Below are 18,920 nucleotides of genomic sequence, written 5' to 3' on the forward strand. Positions count from 1 at the left end.
ATGAAGGTGATGGTGGTAATGATGATGATGATGGTGATGATGGTGATGATGATGATGGTAATGATGATGATGATGGTGGTGATGATGGCGATGATGATGGTGGTGATAATGGTGATGGTGATGATGAAGGTGATGGTGGTAATGATGATGAAGGTCATGGTGGTAATGATGATGATGATGATGGTAATGAAGGTGATGGTGATGATGATGATGATGATGATGGTGATCGGGACAGAGGGTCATGAATCGGCCGTACATGAATGACGTTAATTAAAAATCACAGACACCATTATTTTACTTCATTGGAAAGAACCTGTGCTTTTAAACATGATGTTGTCAGATAAAGGAATGATTAGAAAACGTAAAAAAGAGGAGGCCGTTAAATGGATGGTTTCATCCTCCACCAGTGTCTCTAAAAGCACAGACTCTTTCCCATATTTTGAAGTAATGTAATTCACGCTTGGCCACTTCGTGATCCTCTGTCCCGCGCACCACTTCCCATTCTGGTTATCTGTTCTTTTGACACGTTTATTGCTCTCGACGAATCGCTCCTTCAGAAGAACCAGATGCTCATTACTGCTTCGTTTGCTGGTTCAAATCCCACATGAGGGACGCCGTCGAATTTACTGATTTAGAAACAAACCGCAAAAATATATTTCATGCAGCATATAAACAAACACAAGGTCAAAACAGTCACAGTTCGTTTCTGCTTCAGTTGCATGTAATTTAGTGTCGCAAATCATCATCATCATCATCACTAGAGAAGGAGGGGCAGGGGGCGTGGCCTGAAGTGAATGACTCGGTAATTTATTCATTAATTCTGTACATCATAGTGTGAAGAAAAGAAGCTCTAAAAATGATTTGAATTAGATACCAGTAATCAATAGGACTCAAATTACGTGCACGTGTGTGTGTGTGTGTTGGTTTTTGTGGTTTATGTGGACATTTGACCTGATTACGTACCGACATTATGGGGACATTTGGGATTATGGGGACAGGACAGGTGTCCTCATAATTCCCGCACTGTGGCTATATATATCTATACTAGAGAAGCTGAAATTCAAAATTTCAGTCCATGTCCATTTATACCACAAACACCCGAAACTGACTTAACACAGTGTAACTTTGGAATTTCGTAGTGCGCCCCTGTAGCCCGGAGCCGGTACTGCAATCCGTTCACACATGTGTGAAAATTTGAGCCTTCTGATTGGCTAGCGCTGATTGCCATTTTTCGTTCTGTGATTGGCTGAGACCTACGTCAATTATCCTACGTGTTCCTTTTAAGGGCGGAGTTTCATTAGACTCGGTTTGCCAACACATTGAACAGCCATTATCCAGCCCTTTAAAAGCCAGGTATGATTATAAAGTTCATAAACTTAATGAGTAGACTATTGATATATTCCAAGAGCTCGGTTCCTTGTTGTAAATTAATGTTGTAAGAAATATTTCATTGGAGTCTGGAGATTGGGGTGAATTTAGCCTTAAGAAGGCATAAATTAAAGCTGGCTAGTTAGCAACATTATCAATGGTTAGTTTTAAAACCTGAGTTGAATAACTAATAACTGATAAATCTTGTACCGAATGCGCACTGTATAAATTTGGGTTTAGTGCGTTTGGCCGAATTAAAATGAAGGGAAATGTCTGTATGTTAGCATGGATGCTAGCTAATAATAGTCAGTGCTGATAGCCGCTAGCTCTTTAAACGCGTTCGCTCCGGCCACAGAGCGCGTGCAGTGTTGTAAGGTGAGCTGCTGGGCATACAGCACCCGGACTGCTTATAAACTACTCAGAACTGCTTTTAATTATTTTATTTATTATAAGGCTGTATGCTATTTAATGTCGCTAGAACATCACTTCCGGTTAGCGCGTGCAGTGTTGTAAGGTGAGCTGTTGTACACACAGCACCCGGACTGCTTACAAACTACTCAGAACTGCTTTTAATTGTTATTATTTTGTTTATTATAAGGCTGTATGCTATTTAATGTCACTAGAACATCACTTCCGGTTAGCGCGTGCGACCGGAAACAGCTGAGTGCGTGCGGCGCGGGAGTTACATGGCTGAGTTTGGAGCGGTGGTGAGGGTCTGAGTGTGAGAGAGAGATGATGGTACAGTGTGTAAACACTGCTGTATCACTGTGAGGGTGTAAATAACCCCTGATACTCTTCACTCATAACTCAGTAATACTGTAGTCAGAAGTAAAGCAGAATGAACACATCAGAAGTCTGATATCTTTGAGTGTCAGTGTGATGGAGAGTTTAAATCCCAGCTCTCCTCAGCATTGTCCCATGCTCTATCACTGGGCATGTTTTACATAAACACCACTTATATTAACAATTTAAGGTTTCAACTTAAATAAACACTCATTTCTGTGGGGAAGAACAGCATCATTTTAACATGGCTGAGATGAGCGCAGAAGGAGAAAAGAACATCAAAGCAGGAGACGGAGTATTACACATCTGCTGGGAAAGACAAACCTGGAAATATATAAATTCAGATAAAGGTAAGGGTCCATTCACACATGCCATCCTATGTTCCTTTTGACCTAGACTGCTTTCATTAACAGACAGGGCATTAGGATAAAACTGGTGTGAAGTTCACGACTGGATTAATATTTCATTTTTTCTTATTCAGGGTGTGGAGTATTCAGTTCAGTCCCTTTTGATGAGGAGACCTCTTTAACCTCGCAACAGCAGACACTCTGGCAATCATCGAACACAGTAAACAGGTAATATATATTTTTTTACAGTTGTGAAATTATATTGAGCTCTTATTATATCTTATAAATCTGTATGTAGTGTGTATGCCTGAGACCTGTTTCATTGTATATCAGGGCTTTAGTGATTTACATGTGTTTTGTGTTTATTGGCGTGTGTATGTAACAGACATGGTTTAGCAGTACACTGGGTATATGGGGACGTTGTTGTAATGTGATAGTCAATGTACATAAGCAGCTGTGTGTATAGTGTCTGACAGAAACCTGGTCTCGAGGGACTTCACTTTATAAAGTTATTGTATAAGCACCATATACTTTATTAAATTAATTTCTCTTAAATTTGCATCTTATAGATGTAGACTTACTGACTATTGTACTTCCTCATCCCTCAGAGGTAAGGGTTTGTTACAGAAGCACCACATAGCAGATTTGTTGTACCTTGTAGTAATGTGATAGTCAATGTACATCAGCAGCTGTGTGTATAGTGTCTGACAGAAACCTGGTCTCGAGGGACTTCACTTTATAAAGTTATTGTATGAGCACCATTAACTTTATTAAATTAATTTCTCTTAAATTTGCATCTTATAGATGTAGACTTACTGACTATTGTACTTCCTTATCCCTCAGAGGTAAGGGTTTGTTACAGAAGCACCAAATAGCAGATGTGACCTGGGTGATTGTATATCATGAGAACAAAAGTGACCCAAATATTATAGTATAGTTAAGGCAGCAATGTTCTTGCTGGGTGTAAATAATATACCATATATACAGTGTGCTTTGCTAATGTACTGTATATACAGTGCACTTAAAATCACCCCAAAAGCCTGACATAGACCTTATAGAGTATCTGTAAAATGCAATAGTAAAGGAAGTGGCAGATTGTTGTTGCTCTAATAAAAATAAAAGGAATATTTGTTGATTCAATCTTGGTGGAAACTACTGGAATTTTCACAGAAACAGTTTTATGCATAGTCATTTGTAGAACTAGCAGTTCTGCAAAACCTAGTATGTCGGACTAAATACTAAGACCTTGTTTGCGATTGTTAATAATACAATTGCTGGTGATCCAAATGCTTTTTTTTTAAATATTTCTAAACATACCAATCTGTTTTAAATTAAATGTTTTGTGTAAAACTTAGTTTTATGTATCTTTTGAAATTAATGTCTTGGTTTGATATGGTTGCTAATGCAGTAAAATTAATTGCATTAAAATGTGACTTAAGTATCAAATACATTCTAGGGCTACTTAATGTTTATAACAAATGTGAGAAAGATCTCTTGTTTCTGTTTTTAGAATGTAGCTGAAAACATTAGAGGTTACTGCAGTAGATGAGTTGGAGGCTGCTGATCCAGGAGAAGAGTGAGAAAAGGTAATTTATAAAAATCATATTCTGATTATTTATTCCCAAAATGTTGCAGGTACTTTGCATTGTTTTAGTATGTTTTTATCAGTACGTATTGTCTCTCTTAGTCACTGGGAGAGATTGACTGGATGGGTGAACACTATCTGTGAACCATGTCTTGAGATCAAAATGACTGAGATTTTGTGTGCAGTTTTAGGTGCTGGGGTTAGGATTGAGTTAGTCTGTGTGTATGTAGTGTGTATGGCTGAGACCTGTTTTATGAGAACACTGTGTCTAATAAGGACATGCATAGACCATCATGTAAGAGTCCTCTACCAAAGGAGTATTAGTGTGTCCGTGTGTTTGACAAATACATGGTATATCAGGGCTTTAGTGATGTACATGTTTAGTGTTTATCTGAGTGTATATGGAACAGACATGGTTTAGCAGTACACTGGGTATATGGGGACGTTGTCAATGTACATAAGCAGCTGTGTGTATAGTGTCTGACAGAAACCTGGTCTCGAGGGACTTCACTTTATAAAGTTATTTTATGAGCACCATTAACTTTATTAAATTAATTTCTCTTAAATTTGCATCTTATAGATGTAGACTTACTGACTATTGTACTTCCTTATCCCTCAGAGGTAAGGGTTTGTTACAGAAGCGCCACATAGCAGATTTGTTGTACCTTGTAGTAATGTGATAGTCAATGTACATCATCAGCTGTGTGTATAGTGTCTGACAGAAACCTGGTCTCGAGGGACTTCACTTTATAAAGTTATTTTATGAGCACCATTAACTTTATTAAATTAATTTCTCTTAAATTTGCATCTTATAGATGTAGACTTACTGACTATTGTACTTCCTTATCCCTCAGAGGTAAGGGTTTGTTACAGAAGCACCACATAGCAGATGTGACCTGGGTGATTGTATATCATGAGAACAAAAGTGACCCAAATAGATTATAGTTAATGCATCATGCGTATTATTATATTGCTGGGTGTCAATTATATGGGTGCAAATCAATAGAGAGCCAAAAGATTATGAAAAGTAAAAAAATATTTATATATTGTTAATTATGTCCAAATGATAGTCCAAATGTGTTAACCTGGTTAAGAAGATGCTACAGCCAGGCTTACATTGTCTGATTTTTGGAATAACTCCAATATTTTACTGCTGTCTGTACATCAGATAGTCAGTGGAATGCGAGCGTAAATTTGAAACGTTAGTGAAGCTAAATGTATGTTTAAAATCAAAAATGCTTTGAGAATCTAATTGGTTTGTGTCCAGCCTAAAGGGAGGTAATAGCCATTAAAATATCCCTGGACAGGTCCATATAAAAGCATTTAGTTTTGTCTATTTTAGATTACCATTGTAAAGGGCCAATCTAAGCCTAAGAAACAGGATTCAAAAGAACTTTGTGAAAAGACAAAAAAGTAAGGTTGCCTGATAGACATTATTTTTGTCATAAGAAATTCTGTTAAATAATTATAAACTGAGTATTTGTTTTGGTTATGTTTTTAAATATGTACTGAACAGTATCTTACAATAACAAAAACAGTTCTTGAACAAAAGAAAATATGACAAAGGTTTATATTGATAATTTGTATATCATATTACTGTTCAGTAGAATATACAAAAACCTTGCTATTTTATCACCTCAGCTTTGAAATTAAAGGTATGCATTTAAATTGTAAAATTATGAGTCCTTGATATGTCCTGTGTAGAATTAGGCTAGTATTAAGGCATCAAGATAAATTGGTGAAAATCTTTAATGTTATGATTATTCAAATCGATGAGCTTTTAGTTACAAACGAAACATACAGTAGTATTAATTTTTGCATCTGCTTTTAAGATAAACTCAACATTGATGCTAGTGATGGAAGTGACTCTGAGAGTGGGGCTGATGCTGCGAATTTGGATGCTTCCTGAAGACACCAGCACAGATCAGTAGGTTTTCTAACTTGTTCTAACCATGTTTAATATGCGCCATAATATGTCAGTCCACACTGCTAATGTACTCAATGATGATTTCTTTTTTACAGGGATGTGAAGCAATCGGACACCAGAAGAGGAAAATGGTTTGCGTTGCATTTTTTTAGGTTATGATTTTTCAGGATTTTTCAGGACACTTTTTTCAATATATTAATTAGCAATAAGAATTTATATTACAAAAGGTAACATTATTCACATTTATTTGCTATTTATAATCCTAAACAAACCTCTGCCATCATACCTCTTTCACTTACTGTCTGTGGTTATGTTTGCATACACTCATTGATACAATTGAGTTCTTTCGATGTCCCATCTACATTTATGGCAATAGCAAACTCCCATTCCCAGAGCGACGTAGAAAAAGCTTTGGAGTTCCCATCAAGAAATGTACACACCAGGCATAACGTTATGATCTTATACCGTTATGACTAGTGATTGAATAACACTAGCTCTTTATTATGGCAGCTGATCGTGGGTGGGATTTATTAGGATTGTAATTAGCTTTACAATTTTCCTCATTTTAAATTGGTTTAAGTGTCTTTATGTAATTCATTTGTATATCTAGCTCTCTGCAAGCTTTATATAACACTGAGCATTTTGGAGATTTCACTATGCACTAAACATTCAAATATCTAAACATCTTGGTTATCAGATTTCATTTATAATGGGTTTTTTGGTTAGTTTGTTTATGAATATTTTGCAGAGACTAAAAACTCTAAAAGAAGTCCCGAAAACTACAAGGAAAGGACTTGTTCTTTTAAGTCACTGATGTCTTGATAGTGCACCATGCTGTCAAGTCTGTGTTTGTGTGTGTCAGAGGGCCAATAAAACATGCCTGTCCCTTCAATACTGTGTGATGTCTTGTTTGTGTATTGTTAAAACCAATGTCCTGATAAAGCCCGTATGTCCTTACAAACACTATTTTTGTCAGAAGGCGGGACATTCCGAGCAGGTCCTCATATACAACCATAATGTCAGGTCTTTATATAAATTGTTTAAATTTGTGTAAAGTAATTCTGAAGTGAAATTTGTTTTCCTCAGAGCTGATTAGATTTTTTGACATTTGTAGCATCACTGTAGCACAAGGGGAAGGGTGGGTACCTTTAAACCATGGTACAACTTGTTTACCAGGCAAAGTCCACCTAATACATAAAAACCAGTATAGGTGTGTGTGTGTGTGTGTGTGTGTGTGTGTAAGTGTAACGTGATTTGACCACTTCTAATCTAATCTAATCTAATCTAATCTAATGTACACAATGTTGCTGTATGTGTGTGTGTGTGTGTGTGTGTGTGTGTGTGTGTTTGGCTCTCACACTGTTACAACGCGATCAGACTGTTAAGCGAGAGGCTGTTAAGATTTTCCGCAGGGAGCGTCGATCTCTGTGTGTGTTTGTGTGTGTGTGTGTGTGTGTGTGTGTGTGTGTGTGTGTGTGTGTGTGTGTGCGCACGCATGCTGATTTGACACAGCAAAGTGACACAAATTTTAAATCTTTGCCTCACTTGCATCAAACAAACATATATAACATGCACAGAACTGACGCGGAAGTGTGTGTGTGTGTGTGTGTGTGTGTGTGTGTGTGTGTGTGTGTGTGTGTTTTGCTAAGCCACGTTCCCTGATAAAAACCTCGCCTTACCCAAGCCAAGGAAGACGGAGCTTTGAAGCCATTATAGCTCACACACACACACACACACACACACACACACACACACTAGATACATAAATATAGACACGCTCACACACAGTCACACACTCTTTGTAACTTTGTGAGCTTTATCTCAGTGTTAAGGTCCATCCACTGATGAATCTTTGATTGATTAATTGATTGATTAATTAATTGATTGATTGATTGTACATAAGCGTGAGTCAGGGTACAAAACCAAGGCACTTCTTTCCGTTCCGGTCGCTAACAATAAAGTCTTATCCTGCAATAAGAGACGTACTCTATATGTAACGTCGTCATCTACGTAACGCAAGTCACGGAGACACTTTACGACGATTTAACCGAGTATTAACGAGTAATTAACAACAAACTGAAGTAATATCGTATTTCCTATACAATGCTAATATATCGGCTATACGTTGCACATGCAAAGATATCGATCTTCTACCTGAGCTGAACATTATTTCACACAAACGAGTTCTGTTCTGTTCCTAATCTCTATGTATAGCAACTATTTCTATGAAAAGGAATCTAAACTGTGACGTGTCCTGATTCTCGTGCACTTTAAATCCGACGAGACGAGATTCCGGCGGCTGATTCTCGCGTGTTTCTCTACATGTTTCGCATCGAGATTCGAAGAAAGAAGGCAATAAGTTCACGCACGACGTCTTGGTCGAGGTTTTGAAATAAATCCTGTGTGCAATAAGAAGACGAATCTCTTAAAAATGAATAAAATACAGTGAACACAGAAACAGTGTCCCAGACTTTTTCCTTTGTGTTTTCACAATCCGACCAGTCAAAATGTGTAGATTCATTCATCCGTAACTGAAGCGCCGGACTTCCAGGCTCATGGTTTATATTTATGTATTTATATATGCACTCTGTTGTGTATGTGGGCAGATGAATGCCACATTTGAGTCAATTGAGTCATGGTAACACATTATTTTTATTCTGAACTATTAACTTCAATACGTCACTATATGAGTCACCACTAGAGGGCAGGCTTATGTGATGTCCATGCCAAACAACTCCATTCCAAGCTCCGCCCTCAGCTCCTTCACCATGGCGACCATCGCGTCATTACTCGGGACGGGGACTCCAGGCATCATTTCGTCCACCTTTCTAAGACAAAACGCTCACAGTGGTTAAGTTGTATGTTAAATAATTTCAGTTAAAATTATGGGTTACTTAATGCAGTTAGATGGGAACAGGACTCGGGTTTGGACACCTCATGGCTGTAAAAGAAAATCGTTTTCCTGTCTAAACACAAACACACCATCGACATCAAGATAAAAACATATTCGCCTTTTTTAAAAGTTTGATTCTGGGTTTTATTTTCGATTAAATTTTAACAAGTAAAAAAAGCTAGTCAAAATGTTTATGCTAACGACCATCACATGTATGCCTAAATACTGTAAGGTACCAAATAATACCAGGTAAATTGAGACTTTCTCTAAATCAAATGTGACTCTAAAGCCACAAATGCTAACAATTAATTTGACTGATTCTTAGTTGGTTCTTCAGTTTCCAACTCACACCAATTATTTGCCATTGACTGTTGGAAGAAAAACAGAAACCTGGTTTACGGAAACATTACGGAGGAAAAATAAAAGATTGGAAAAACGTAGATTTGGTTCTCTGTGAAAATACTTTGCTAGTACAGCTATCTTACATTGCTAATCTGTCAGTAGAACACAACCGTAGCACATAGAATTTAAATCGAATACATGACGTTACACTGATTAGCAATTAACTTGCATTTAATTAGCTAGCTTTCGAAGAGAAGTTAAAAAATACTTGTAAGCCGTGCCTAGAAACAAGTAATGTAGCGTTAATCAGAGTGATGGTAGGTGATTGTAGGGCATAGTGTACACTCACCGTGGGGTCCAGTGGAGAAGTTTTTGAGCGACGGTCGATCCACGGTGAAGTGTTTCTCGCCCACCACAAACACTTTATGCAGCACGACACCGTGATTCACAAAACTCTGGAGGACACCTGGAGGACGAATGTCTCTCAGACCGGCCTGACTGAAGATTAGCGACATCTACAACCACAGAATACCTATAAATGCTGGATAAGGTGATTGGGGACACTTCCAATAGACACAACAGAGTATAGTGAAATACGTGTGGTTACGAACCTCGTGTGAGTGGGATCCATGAAACTGAAAATGGTAGTTAGCCTCATTTCAAGAAGCTTCCCCAAATCACAACATCCCTGGATGATGAGGTGCCAAAAATGCTAATAAAACTACCAGAATTGCTTTATGCAAGAGGTTAGACAAATGTATCTATTCAATAATCCAATCTAATAAGTCTAGATTCTTGTGTTTGCTATCTCAGCTAGCACTGTTGTAGTCTTTGTTGTAGTTCAATCATTAAAATTACTAGCATTAGCTTGTACTAATATTGGCTAAAACATTCCTAGACATACAAAATGCAAATATTCAAAATGCAAATGTATTTCTGTATTTAAATTTTAATTTTCTATTACCATATGTGCAAACTTTGATGCAAAATGGAAATAAAATTATGTCATTTACATTTGCCATTTCCAACAGTAGTTTATGTTTTATAGGTATTAGTTAATATGTAAATTACATACTAATTTGAACGCTTTATAATCTACACAATGTATTACCCAAATGAATGTGATATGTGTAACATGTTCAAGCAGAAATTGTAGCAAATTGATTGTTTAAATAAAAAGTTATTTGTCCTAAAATTCATTCAGACTCACGGTTAGAACACTTAAGATCACATTTTCATCATAACACCGTGTGATGTTTTAATGCATTTACACTGAAGACTTTCGAAAATGCTTTTTCATTTAACACCCAGTGCCGAACGTATTCAAGGTAATTACATATTTTCATTTAATTTACCTATGGTAATCGAAAATTTGAATTTAAATGTAGAAATACATTTCCCTTTTAAATATTACATTGCCATTTTGCATATTACATTTTAAATAGAATTTTGTCATCTCTATGCTTCCATTGCAGATTCTCAATGCAGATTGTCTGATTAAGTCTTTGATAAACTGATTGGATGTTTTAATTGGATAAACTGATTGGATGTTTTAATTGGATAAACTGATTGGATGGTCTGTTCAGCTTGTGTCCTAACAAGAACCAAAGGTAAAGTGTTGTGTATAAAAGTTGTCCAGCTGTGTTACCTGGAAGTTTTCGAGAAGCTGCTGTGATTGGCTGTCACGTTCTGCCTCTACAATCACATCGGCCCACTCTCCGGCTCGCCATGTCCGGCGCGACCTCCAGACAAACTCCTGAAGAAAGCAGAAAAAAGGTCTCAAGAAGCTCAAGCGCTGAGGACAAAAGAGGAGGAGCCTAAGGTTTGTCCTAATGCATATTTAAATTGGTTGCGAGTTACAGAAATAGTTTAAATTGCCAGTAATGCGATGTCGCACAAAAATATTAATAAAAGCAACAAACGTTTATTTTTATATTTATGGTGCTACCGTGCAGCAGACCAACCTATAAAACCAGCAAAAATACATAAAAAATAAAAATTATTATTGTGGATAATTCATCTTATTATACTATTTTATTGATCTGAAATAAGCATAGAACTTGAGGAGAAGGTTGGGAACAGCCAGTTAATTTACTTTTAAAACTGCATGTCTGATGGTCTGCCATTACAGATGCAAATGGTTGGAGTTAAATATTTTAGTGGAAGTGTCCTGCTGCTGAACTTTCACCAATTGAAAATATTTGGCATATCTTAAAACGAAAAATACGACAATGAAGACCCAGGACTGTTGAGCAGTTAGAATACTGTATCAGTCAAGAATGAGACAACATTCCTTTTCCAAAACTCAAGCAACTGGTTTCCTTAGTTGCCAGATGTTTACAAAAGAAAATATTAAAATAAAGGATGCTACACTGTGGCCAAATTTCGTTAAAACGTGTTGCGGCCATCAATTAAAATGTATTTATTTTAGAAAATGATACATTTTTTTAGTTTAAACCTTTGATATTGTTCAGTTTGATGGTAAATTAAGATGGGTTTATCATTGCATTCTGAGTCCCAACTGTTTTGGGTTTGGGATTGTATAATTGTAGGATTTCAGAAGTCTGGGCATGATGAAAACTTCAGGAATTAGAAACGCTACTTTTATATCCGCACTTCCTCATAACAGCTCTTCCTTCTATTTGATATGAAAAGTATCTATCTCTGTGTACTAACATACTACGTAGTACACACGTGTCACTGTTGGTGTACTGTTTAGTACGGAAGTATGAAAAAAGCCCATTCTGTAACTGGCGCCTGAAAAAGAAAGTGAAAGTAAAAAACACGAACTTACAGGAAAGCCGCTTTGGGTACAGACGGCTTCAGGATTCCGTTCTCTCAGTGTTTACAGGAATTGGGTGGAATAAATTGTATTATTTTAAATTAAAAGAATTTATCTACAATGTCTCGGGGTTCAAACGCTGGTTTTGACCGCCATATTACCATCTTCTCTCCTGAAGGGCGCTTGTACCAAGTCGGTAAGATCCCTAACACACTACCTGGGGATTATAATATGGTTTATATTTGATTAGATGTGTGTAAATCTTGTTTCTTTAGACAATACATTTTCTCCTGCTTGTGAGTTTTGATTGGATATTGTTAATCAGGCAGGTGAACACACCTGGGTGTTTAGTGCAAACATAAAATTTCAAGAAACTCAATTTAAATGCACTACAAATCCAGTGCACACGTATTTATAACAGTGTATTTATTATTATTTCATAATCTAGAATAATGACCATTAACTCAAGTCTCTTTGACGCTCTATAATGCACTACATGCCTCCAGGTCTGGTCCATTCAAGTACAGTCATGTCATCGTCACATTAGCTAGCCTAGCTTAACTGGTTTTAGGCTAACACACGCAATGTTAGCTTAGCCACCTGGCACTGAAGAGCTTGCTAACAAAATGTAACCAGTCACACTATTTTAGTTTTGTAAACAATAAGTAATAAATATTGTAACCAAAAAAATTGACCAAAAATAGCGAATTTTTGGGAATATGTTTGTTTAGCTTATCCAGCTATAGGCTAACAACACTTTAGCTAAGCTAGCATTGTTTGAATACACATTCTCTTAAAATTTTAACGAATAACTACATCGTTTATTCCACAATTCTCTACATTTTATATAACAACTGTTGTTCAGATGGAAAAAAAATGGCCGACATAGTAATTACGCTTTCAGGAAAAAGGCTACTGACTTTTGTTTGTGGTACCATTGAACACTATCCTTTACCTAAAAAAGCACATTTAGTATACAATTAAAAAGATCGAACCTTTTTTTTAGGTAAAATAAATTCACATTTCAAGGTAAATTGTAGAATTGTACAGGTACCATCCAAGCAACAAGGAAAAACTCCAAGCAGTGTCCTATTTAAATCCCTGAGATGAAGAACACAGATCACGTACTTGTAAAAGTAGAGCCACACTCGGTTAAATATGACTCCAGTAAAAGTAAAAGTTATCTTATTAAACTTTCACCTGAGTAAAAGTATTTGCTAAGTAAGTACTATTTTAAATCATTTTTATCACAAGATTCTTTACCTAATCAACTCAGTTTATGTGAAAAGACTCGAATGTGACTCTCAGCACACGGATCTATTATTAAAATGATATTAATGACTCAAACACTGATTGATTTCTATTCAAACTATAATCAGCCGAAAACCTTTTGTTCAAATACTTAAAAAAAACAGGACATGGGTGTTTTGGTGAGTTCGATTCTCGAGTTTCTTCATCATTTATTCTTTTCTAAATTGAACTAATGCTGAACTGTTTGTTGGTGATTAGTAAATACACCAAGTGCCAATAAAAACAGGGCCCTGATTGGTGGCTTTTCTGCATGATGGACCAGTTTTTATCTGCTCATAAATAAAAAACATCAACTAATTTCAAAGACTTTGAAATGTAAAAGTAAAAGTCTCCACAAAGCGAAACACTTCAGTAAAGTACAGATATTAAAAAAAGCTACTTAAGTTGTGTAACGAATTACATTTACTTTGTTACTGTCCACCGCTGGAGATCAGTCAGTTGATGTTAGCTAGTTTGCTAATGTTAGCTGAACCCGACATTCTTAGTCATTGCTATCATTTAGTGAGTGTAAAGAGAAAAGAAAGACAAAATTTAGGAATAACATTTCCATCATGGACGCCATCACGTTTTTATTTAGTGCCGTTCTTGCTAACGTGATGTGGTAAGTAGCGTACACTTTTTATCCATTGCACCGTGTGAATGAAAACCTTCTTGATATTCTGTAAATAAATGTATCTTGACATTTAGCCTTGTGTTTTCATGATTTTTTCTTTTTAGAGTACGCCTTCAAGGCGATCGCTCAGAGCGGACTGACCTCCGTGGGCATCAGAGGACAAGACTGTGCCATCGTCGTCACGCAGAAGAAAGTGCCGGTGCGTTTCACTACGACCCACAAGAACCGAACTTCTCATTTATTTAGTTATCAGACATCGAGTAAACATGAGCATGTATTTAGAGACTGAAGCGATGGCTTGGAAAATGTGGTGGTAAAGGAAATTTTGATTGCAAAAAGTTTGTATTGCAGATGCTCAGTAATGTAGGTGTGTGTGTGTGTGTGTGTGTGTGTGTGTGTGTGTGTGTGTGTGGTACATTTTATGGCATTTGGTAGATGCCCTCATTCAGAGCGACTGATTTAAACAGAGCTGAGCAGTTACTGAGGCCTTGAGCATGGTGAAGGGTTTTACTGAAGGGCCCAGCAGTGGCTGGGATTTGAACTCATGACCTTCCAGTCAGGAAGTCAAACATCTTAAACATTGGGCATCCACTTCTTTGGTAGCCAGTGGTTGCTGAATAAACAAATAAATTATTATTAACATTCGTGAACTTCAACAGTTTACATTAAAAAATATAATTTTTTTAATAAATGCCTGCTTGATTAAAAAAAAAGTACCTTTTATGATATTTTGTAAATATAAAATATATATATAAAAAAAATTAGAATACATTAAATTAATGCAATACACTTTTTATTATATTGATTAAATTGAGTTATTGATTAAATTGGGACAAATTCAATCGTTAAAATTAAATTGAATAAATGGATGAATTCAAATGTTACATTCGTTAGACCCCATTTGGGTAATACAGATGTGTGTGTGTGTGTGTGTATGTGTGTGTGTGTGTGTGTGTGTGTGTGTGTTTTATATTTAATATTTAATTTTCTAAAGACATATTCTACTTAACTGTTCTGCTTAAAAAATGTCTTCATTCCCTTCATTATTCATTCACTCCCTCCTTCTAAGAGAAATTCTTGAAGCTGGACATAAAATGCAAAATAATCCATATCGCTAGACTGCTTTAAAAACTTGTGCACTATTACCACGCGCTACAGATCGTGTTTCCGGTACAGAGCGAGCAGAGTCGTGTATGGTTTCAAGTTTAATGATAATGAAAAGAAAAGAAAAAACAGTGACACTCTGCTGAAAGTGCAAGGCGGAGAGTAAACAAACTTGAGGTACTCCACTTTGTGAGGGAACTCAGGAAAATGATTGCATTCGGTACTCATGTGCACCGAACCAAAAGCCTTGTACCCAAACTGTTCGGGAAAACGTGTGTACCGTTACACCCCATTAAATACACATCTACTTTGCCATGAAAGTTCTTGATCATTTGTGTGTGTTATTCCCTCTCCTCTCACATGCAGGACAAGCTTCTGGATGCTTCTACGGTTACAAACATCTTTCGCCTCACGCCACGCATTGGATGCGTGATGACAGGACATTATGGTGAGGCGCTTCACTTCTCACCTTACACCCACCCTCACACATACACACACACACACACACACACACACACACACACACACACACACTGACAGTTCTGCGTTCCGTAGCCGACAGCCGATCTCAGGTGCACCGTGCTCGTGTCGAGGCCGCCGAGTGGAAGTACAAGTTCGGCTATGACATCACGGCAGACATGTTGTGTCGACGCATGGCCGACATCTCACAGGTTTACACGCAAAACGCTGAGATGAGGCCTCTGGGCTGCTGTGAGTTTACTTCCTGTATAATCATGACAATTTCCTGCTTAGCAACATTGCTCTGTACTAAAACGTGTCTCTGGCCTGTGTCAGGTATGATGCTGATCGCTGTGGATCCTCAGCACGGCCCGGTGCTGTATAAATGCGACCCGGCTGGGTATTTCTGTGGTTTCCATGCTACGGCCGTCGGAGCCAAACAGACGGAGGCCAATAGCTACCTGGAGAAGAAAATGAAGAAGAGACCAGAGCTAACGTTTGAGAGGACAGTAGAGGTAGAACAGCATTTATGCTTCGTTTTTATGCAGAGACACAATTTTCCAGTATGTTTGGTTTGGACTTAATGCTAATTGCAGTGTATTTGAAGGTTTGTCTTCATTCCACGATGTTACTGCTTTATTACACGCATCGTCTCCGAGTACGTAGTGCGAACACAATGTCTCAAAGGGTTTTGAGATAAACAAACACCTGCTGGGGGCGCTATTCAGAAAGAAAAATCACTTCTCAAACCTACAAGTCTTATAGTGTGTACGTCTTGTGGTGAATCTGTTTGGTCGTGTTATAATCATATAGCTACATGCTTTATCATTAACCCCTTAGCTAATTTACATACAAGTTGCCTAGCAACATCGATCCAATGTCACGCATCCCCATATTGCAGCCAGAAATATCTTCTGGAACTTGTCATAACCTCCTGTTTTGTGGATTAGAGTTGGATTATTTACACTTTAAAGTCCACAGTCGTCTCCTCTGTGTGACCTTGAGTGTTTTGTCCTCCTCCCGTCCTCTAGTTGGCGATCACCTGCCTCTCGTCCGTCTTAGCGATGGACTTCAAGGCCACTGAGCTGGAAGTGGGCGTGGTTAGTAAAGACAATCCCAAATTCAGGTAAAAAGTGAAAACGTGTGGCGCTTCTGCAATAAATAATCCCTTCATCCATCTATTCCCTTTTTTCTCTCCTTTTTTTCCTGAATATTTTCTTTTTTGCATCCATCCCTACACTTTTTTTTTCTTCTCATGCTACCGTTCTACCTAATTTTTCTTTCTTTCTTTCTTTCTTTCTTTCTTTCTTTCTTTCTTTCTTTCTTTCTTTCTTTCTTTCTTTTGTTCTTTCTTTCTTTTGTCAACAAAATAAAATGTGTCTGAATGTGTATAAGTCTCACTAACTAGGTCTCTCTCTCTCTCTCTCTCTCTCTCTCTCTCTCTCTCTCTCTCTCTGTCTCTCTCTCTCTCTCTCTCTGTCTCTCTCTCTCTCTCTCTCTCTCTCTCTCTCTCTCTCTCTCTCTCTCTCTCTCTCTCTCTGTCTCTTTCTCTCTCTCTCTCTCTCTTTCAGAACTCTAAGTCAGGAGGAGATTGAGACTCGCCTGGTGGCGATAGCAGATAGGGAGTAAATGTGCCAGTATAAACCACGCCCTCGGTGGGCGGAGTCACCACCCAGTGAACATGCTATCATGCTTTAGTACAGCTGTCTTTTATTATAATCATTTTTTCTTACAAGAAACACACACCATGGTTTGGTTGAGTCTCAGATGATGAACATCTTCACTGAGAGGAATTTGATGATGATGATGATGATGATGATGATGATATATGTATATCTTTATAGGTATTTTTAGAATAAATTCTACGTTTGACTTGCAGCAAATCCCTAAATAAAACTCAACACCTCAGACCAGCAAAAAGATGCAGGGTGCAGTTCTTACTCTGACCACCAGATGGCTCTAAAAACAAACAAAAACCCCATGAGAACGGAAAATGTTTAGTTCCCACTTCCTGAGGTGTTTACTGAAGGCTGAGATGGAACACTGGACCACTGGAGGTGAGGTGATCATGGAGGTTGGTCACTATGGTTATTGTTGGGTTTGTGAAGAACGTAAGCATTAAACAGCAACGCGTAAAAGATGCAAGATTTTCTGGGGAAACGAGCAGGTCATGATAAAACAGGGTTTTGCGCTGAGATTGCGAAAATTGTCGTGATAACGACATCTGTTAGGTCAAGAAAATAAAATCGTGATCATGAGAAAGTGTCTACTTATGACGAGGTCACAACAAAATTAAGTCGCGATCACAAAAAACAAGAAAAAAGAAAATGATTATAATGCTTAGCCTCCTAGGATTTCCTTATTTTATAGTTATTTTTTTAATGATTATTAGACAATATAACGAGTCACAATATGAAAATCTGCCCCACCTTTATCACCCCCTAAGCTTCAGGATGTACCTAGTGACTAGTACCCCATTATAGGTATTTATTTAGGTATACAAGTAAGTATTTAGTGACACGAGTCAAATGTTCACAATACACACTATATTACAATTAGTGGGGGGTGGTGGTGGGGGGTGGGTCTTAGTAGTAGATCAGTGAATAGGAGTTTGGAGTTTGGATCCGAAAGTGGTGAGTTCCAGCCTCTGACATGCCAGGATGCAATTTCTGGGCCCCTGAGTGAGGCCCTTAGCTCCATTGCTGCTCAGTCGTATGTTGAGGGCGTTCACCAAATGCTGTAAATTTACAAAAATTATTATGAAATATACATTTAATTTCTGCCCATTTAATTTTATAAATCTGTGTGTGTGTGTGTGTGTGTGTGTGTGTGTGTGTGTGTAGTGTTAGGTATGCATTTCCTTCATTTCCTCATGCAAGTTCACCTTCTCCAAGGTTTGCCTGGGTGTGTGTGTGTGTGTGTGTGTGTGTGTGTGTGTGTGTGTGTGTGTGTGTGAAGCAGGATTACCGGCATGCCGTCTGTCTGCTTTTGCAAAACGCTGACCAACAGAACGCAGATTAATCGAAGAGAGAGAGAGAGAGAGAGAGAGAGAGAGAGAGAGTAGAAAAAAAGGGCAGATGTCGTGGGGTGGGTGGGGGGCTGTTGAACAATAAGCATAAAGCCTTGCCATTCATATATATATATATAAATGTGTGTGTGTGTGTGTGTGTGTGTTTTACAAGTATGACAACTCCATTGAAATCTGCATTACTACATTTTGTTTTGAGACAGACAAACAGACAAGCAGGGAGGAAGAGATGAGAGACGGGCTAGAAAGTGTGTGTGTGTGTGTGTGTGTGTGTGTGTGTGTGTGTGTGTGTGTGTGTGTGTGTGTGTGGGAGGGAGATTAGTGAAGCCTGGTGATTAGTACAGCATAGTGCACAGAGGGATTAACCTTGTTCAGCCA

At 37.8% G+C, this 18,920-nt stretch overlaps 2 protein-coding genes across 2 annotated transcripts; one reads left to right on the plus strand and one right to left on the minus strand.

The window, feature by feature from the left end:
• Positions 1-7,322: 7,322 nt before the first annotated feature.
• LOC124394826 (inositol-tetrakisphosphate 1-kinase-like) lies at positions 7,323-10,975 on the minus strand. Its single transcript, XM_046863301.1, has 5 exons — positions 10,961-10,975; positions 9,857-9,880; positions 9,595-9,760; positions 8,926-8,976; positions 7,323-8,851 (listed from the first exon to the last, which is right to left on the minus strand). The coding sequence occupies exons 1-5, from the start codon at positions 10,973-10,975 to the stop codon at positions 8,721-8,723; spliced, it is 387 nt and encodes a 128-aa protein (XP_046719257.1). The 3' UTR covers positions 7,323-8,720.
• Positions 10,976-12,006: 1,031 nt separating this feature from the next.
• On the plus strand, positions 12,007-17,434 carry psma6l (proteasome 20S subunit alpha 6, like). Its single transcript, XM_046863456.1, has 7 exons — positions 12,007-12,223; positions 14,056-14,150; positions 15,422-15,503; positions 15,611-15,766; positions 15,851-16,029; positions 16,546-16,640; positions 17,086-17,434. Exons 1-7 carry the CDS (start codon positions 12,148-12,150, stop codon positions 17,141-17,143), a joined length of 741 nt encoding a protein of 246 aa, XP_046719412.1. The 5' UTR covers positions 12,007-12,147; the 3' UTR covers positions 17,144-17,434.
• Positions 17,435-18,920: the final 1,486 nt, after the last annotated feature.

Source organism: Silurus meridionalis, chromosome 12, assembly GCF_014805685.1.
Source record: "Silurus meridionalis isolate SWU-2019-XX chromosome 12, ASM1480568v1, whole genome shotgun sequence".
NCBI classification, from domain to species: domain Eukaryota; kingdom Metazoa; phylum Chordata; class Actinopteri; order Siluriformes; family Siluridae; genus Silurus; species Silurus meridionalis.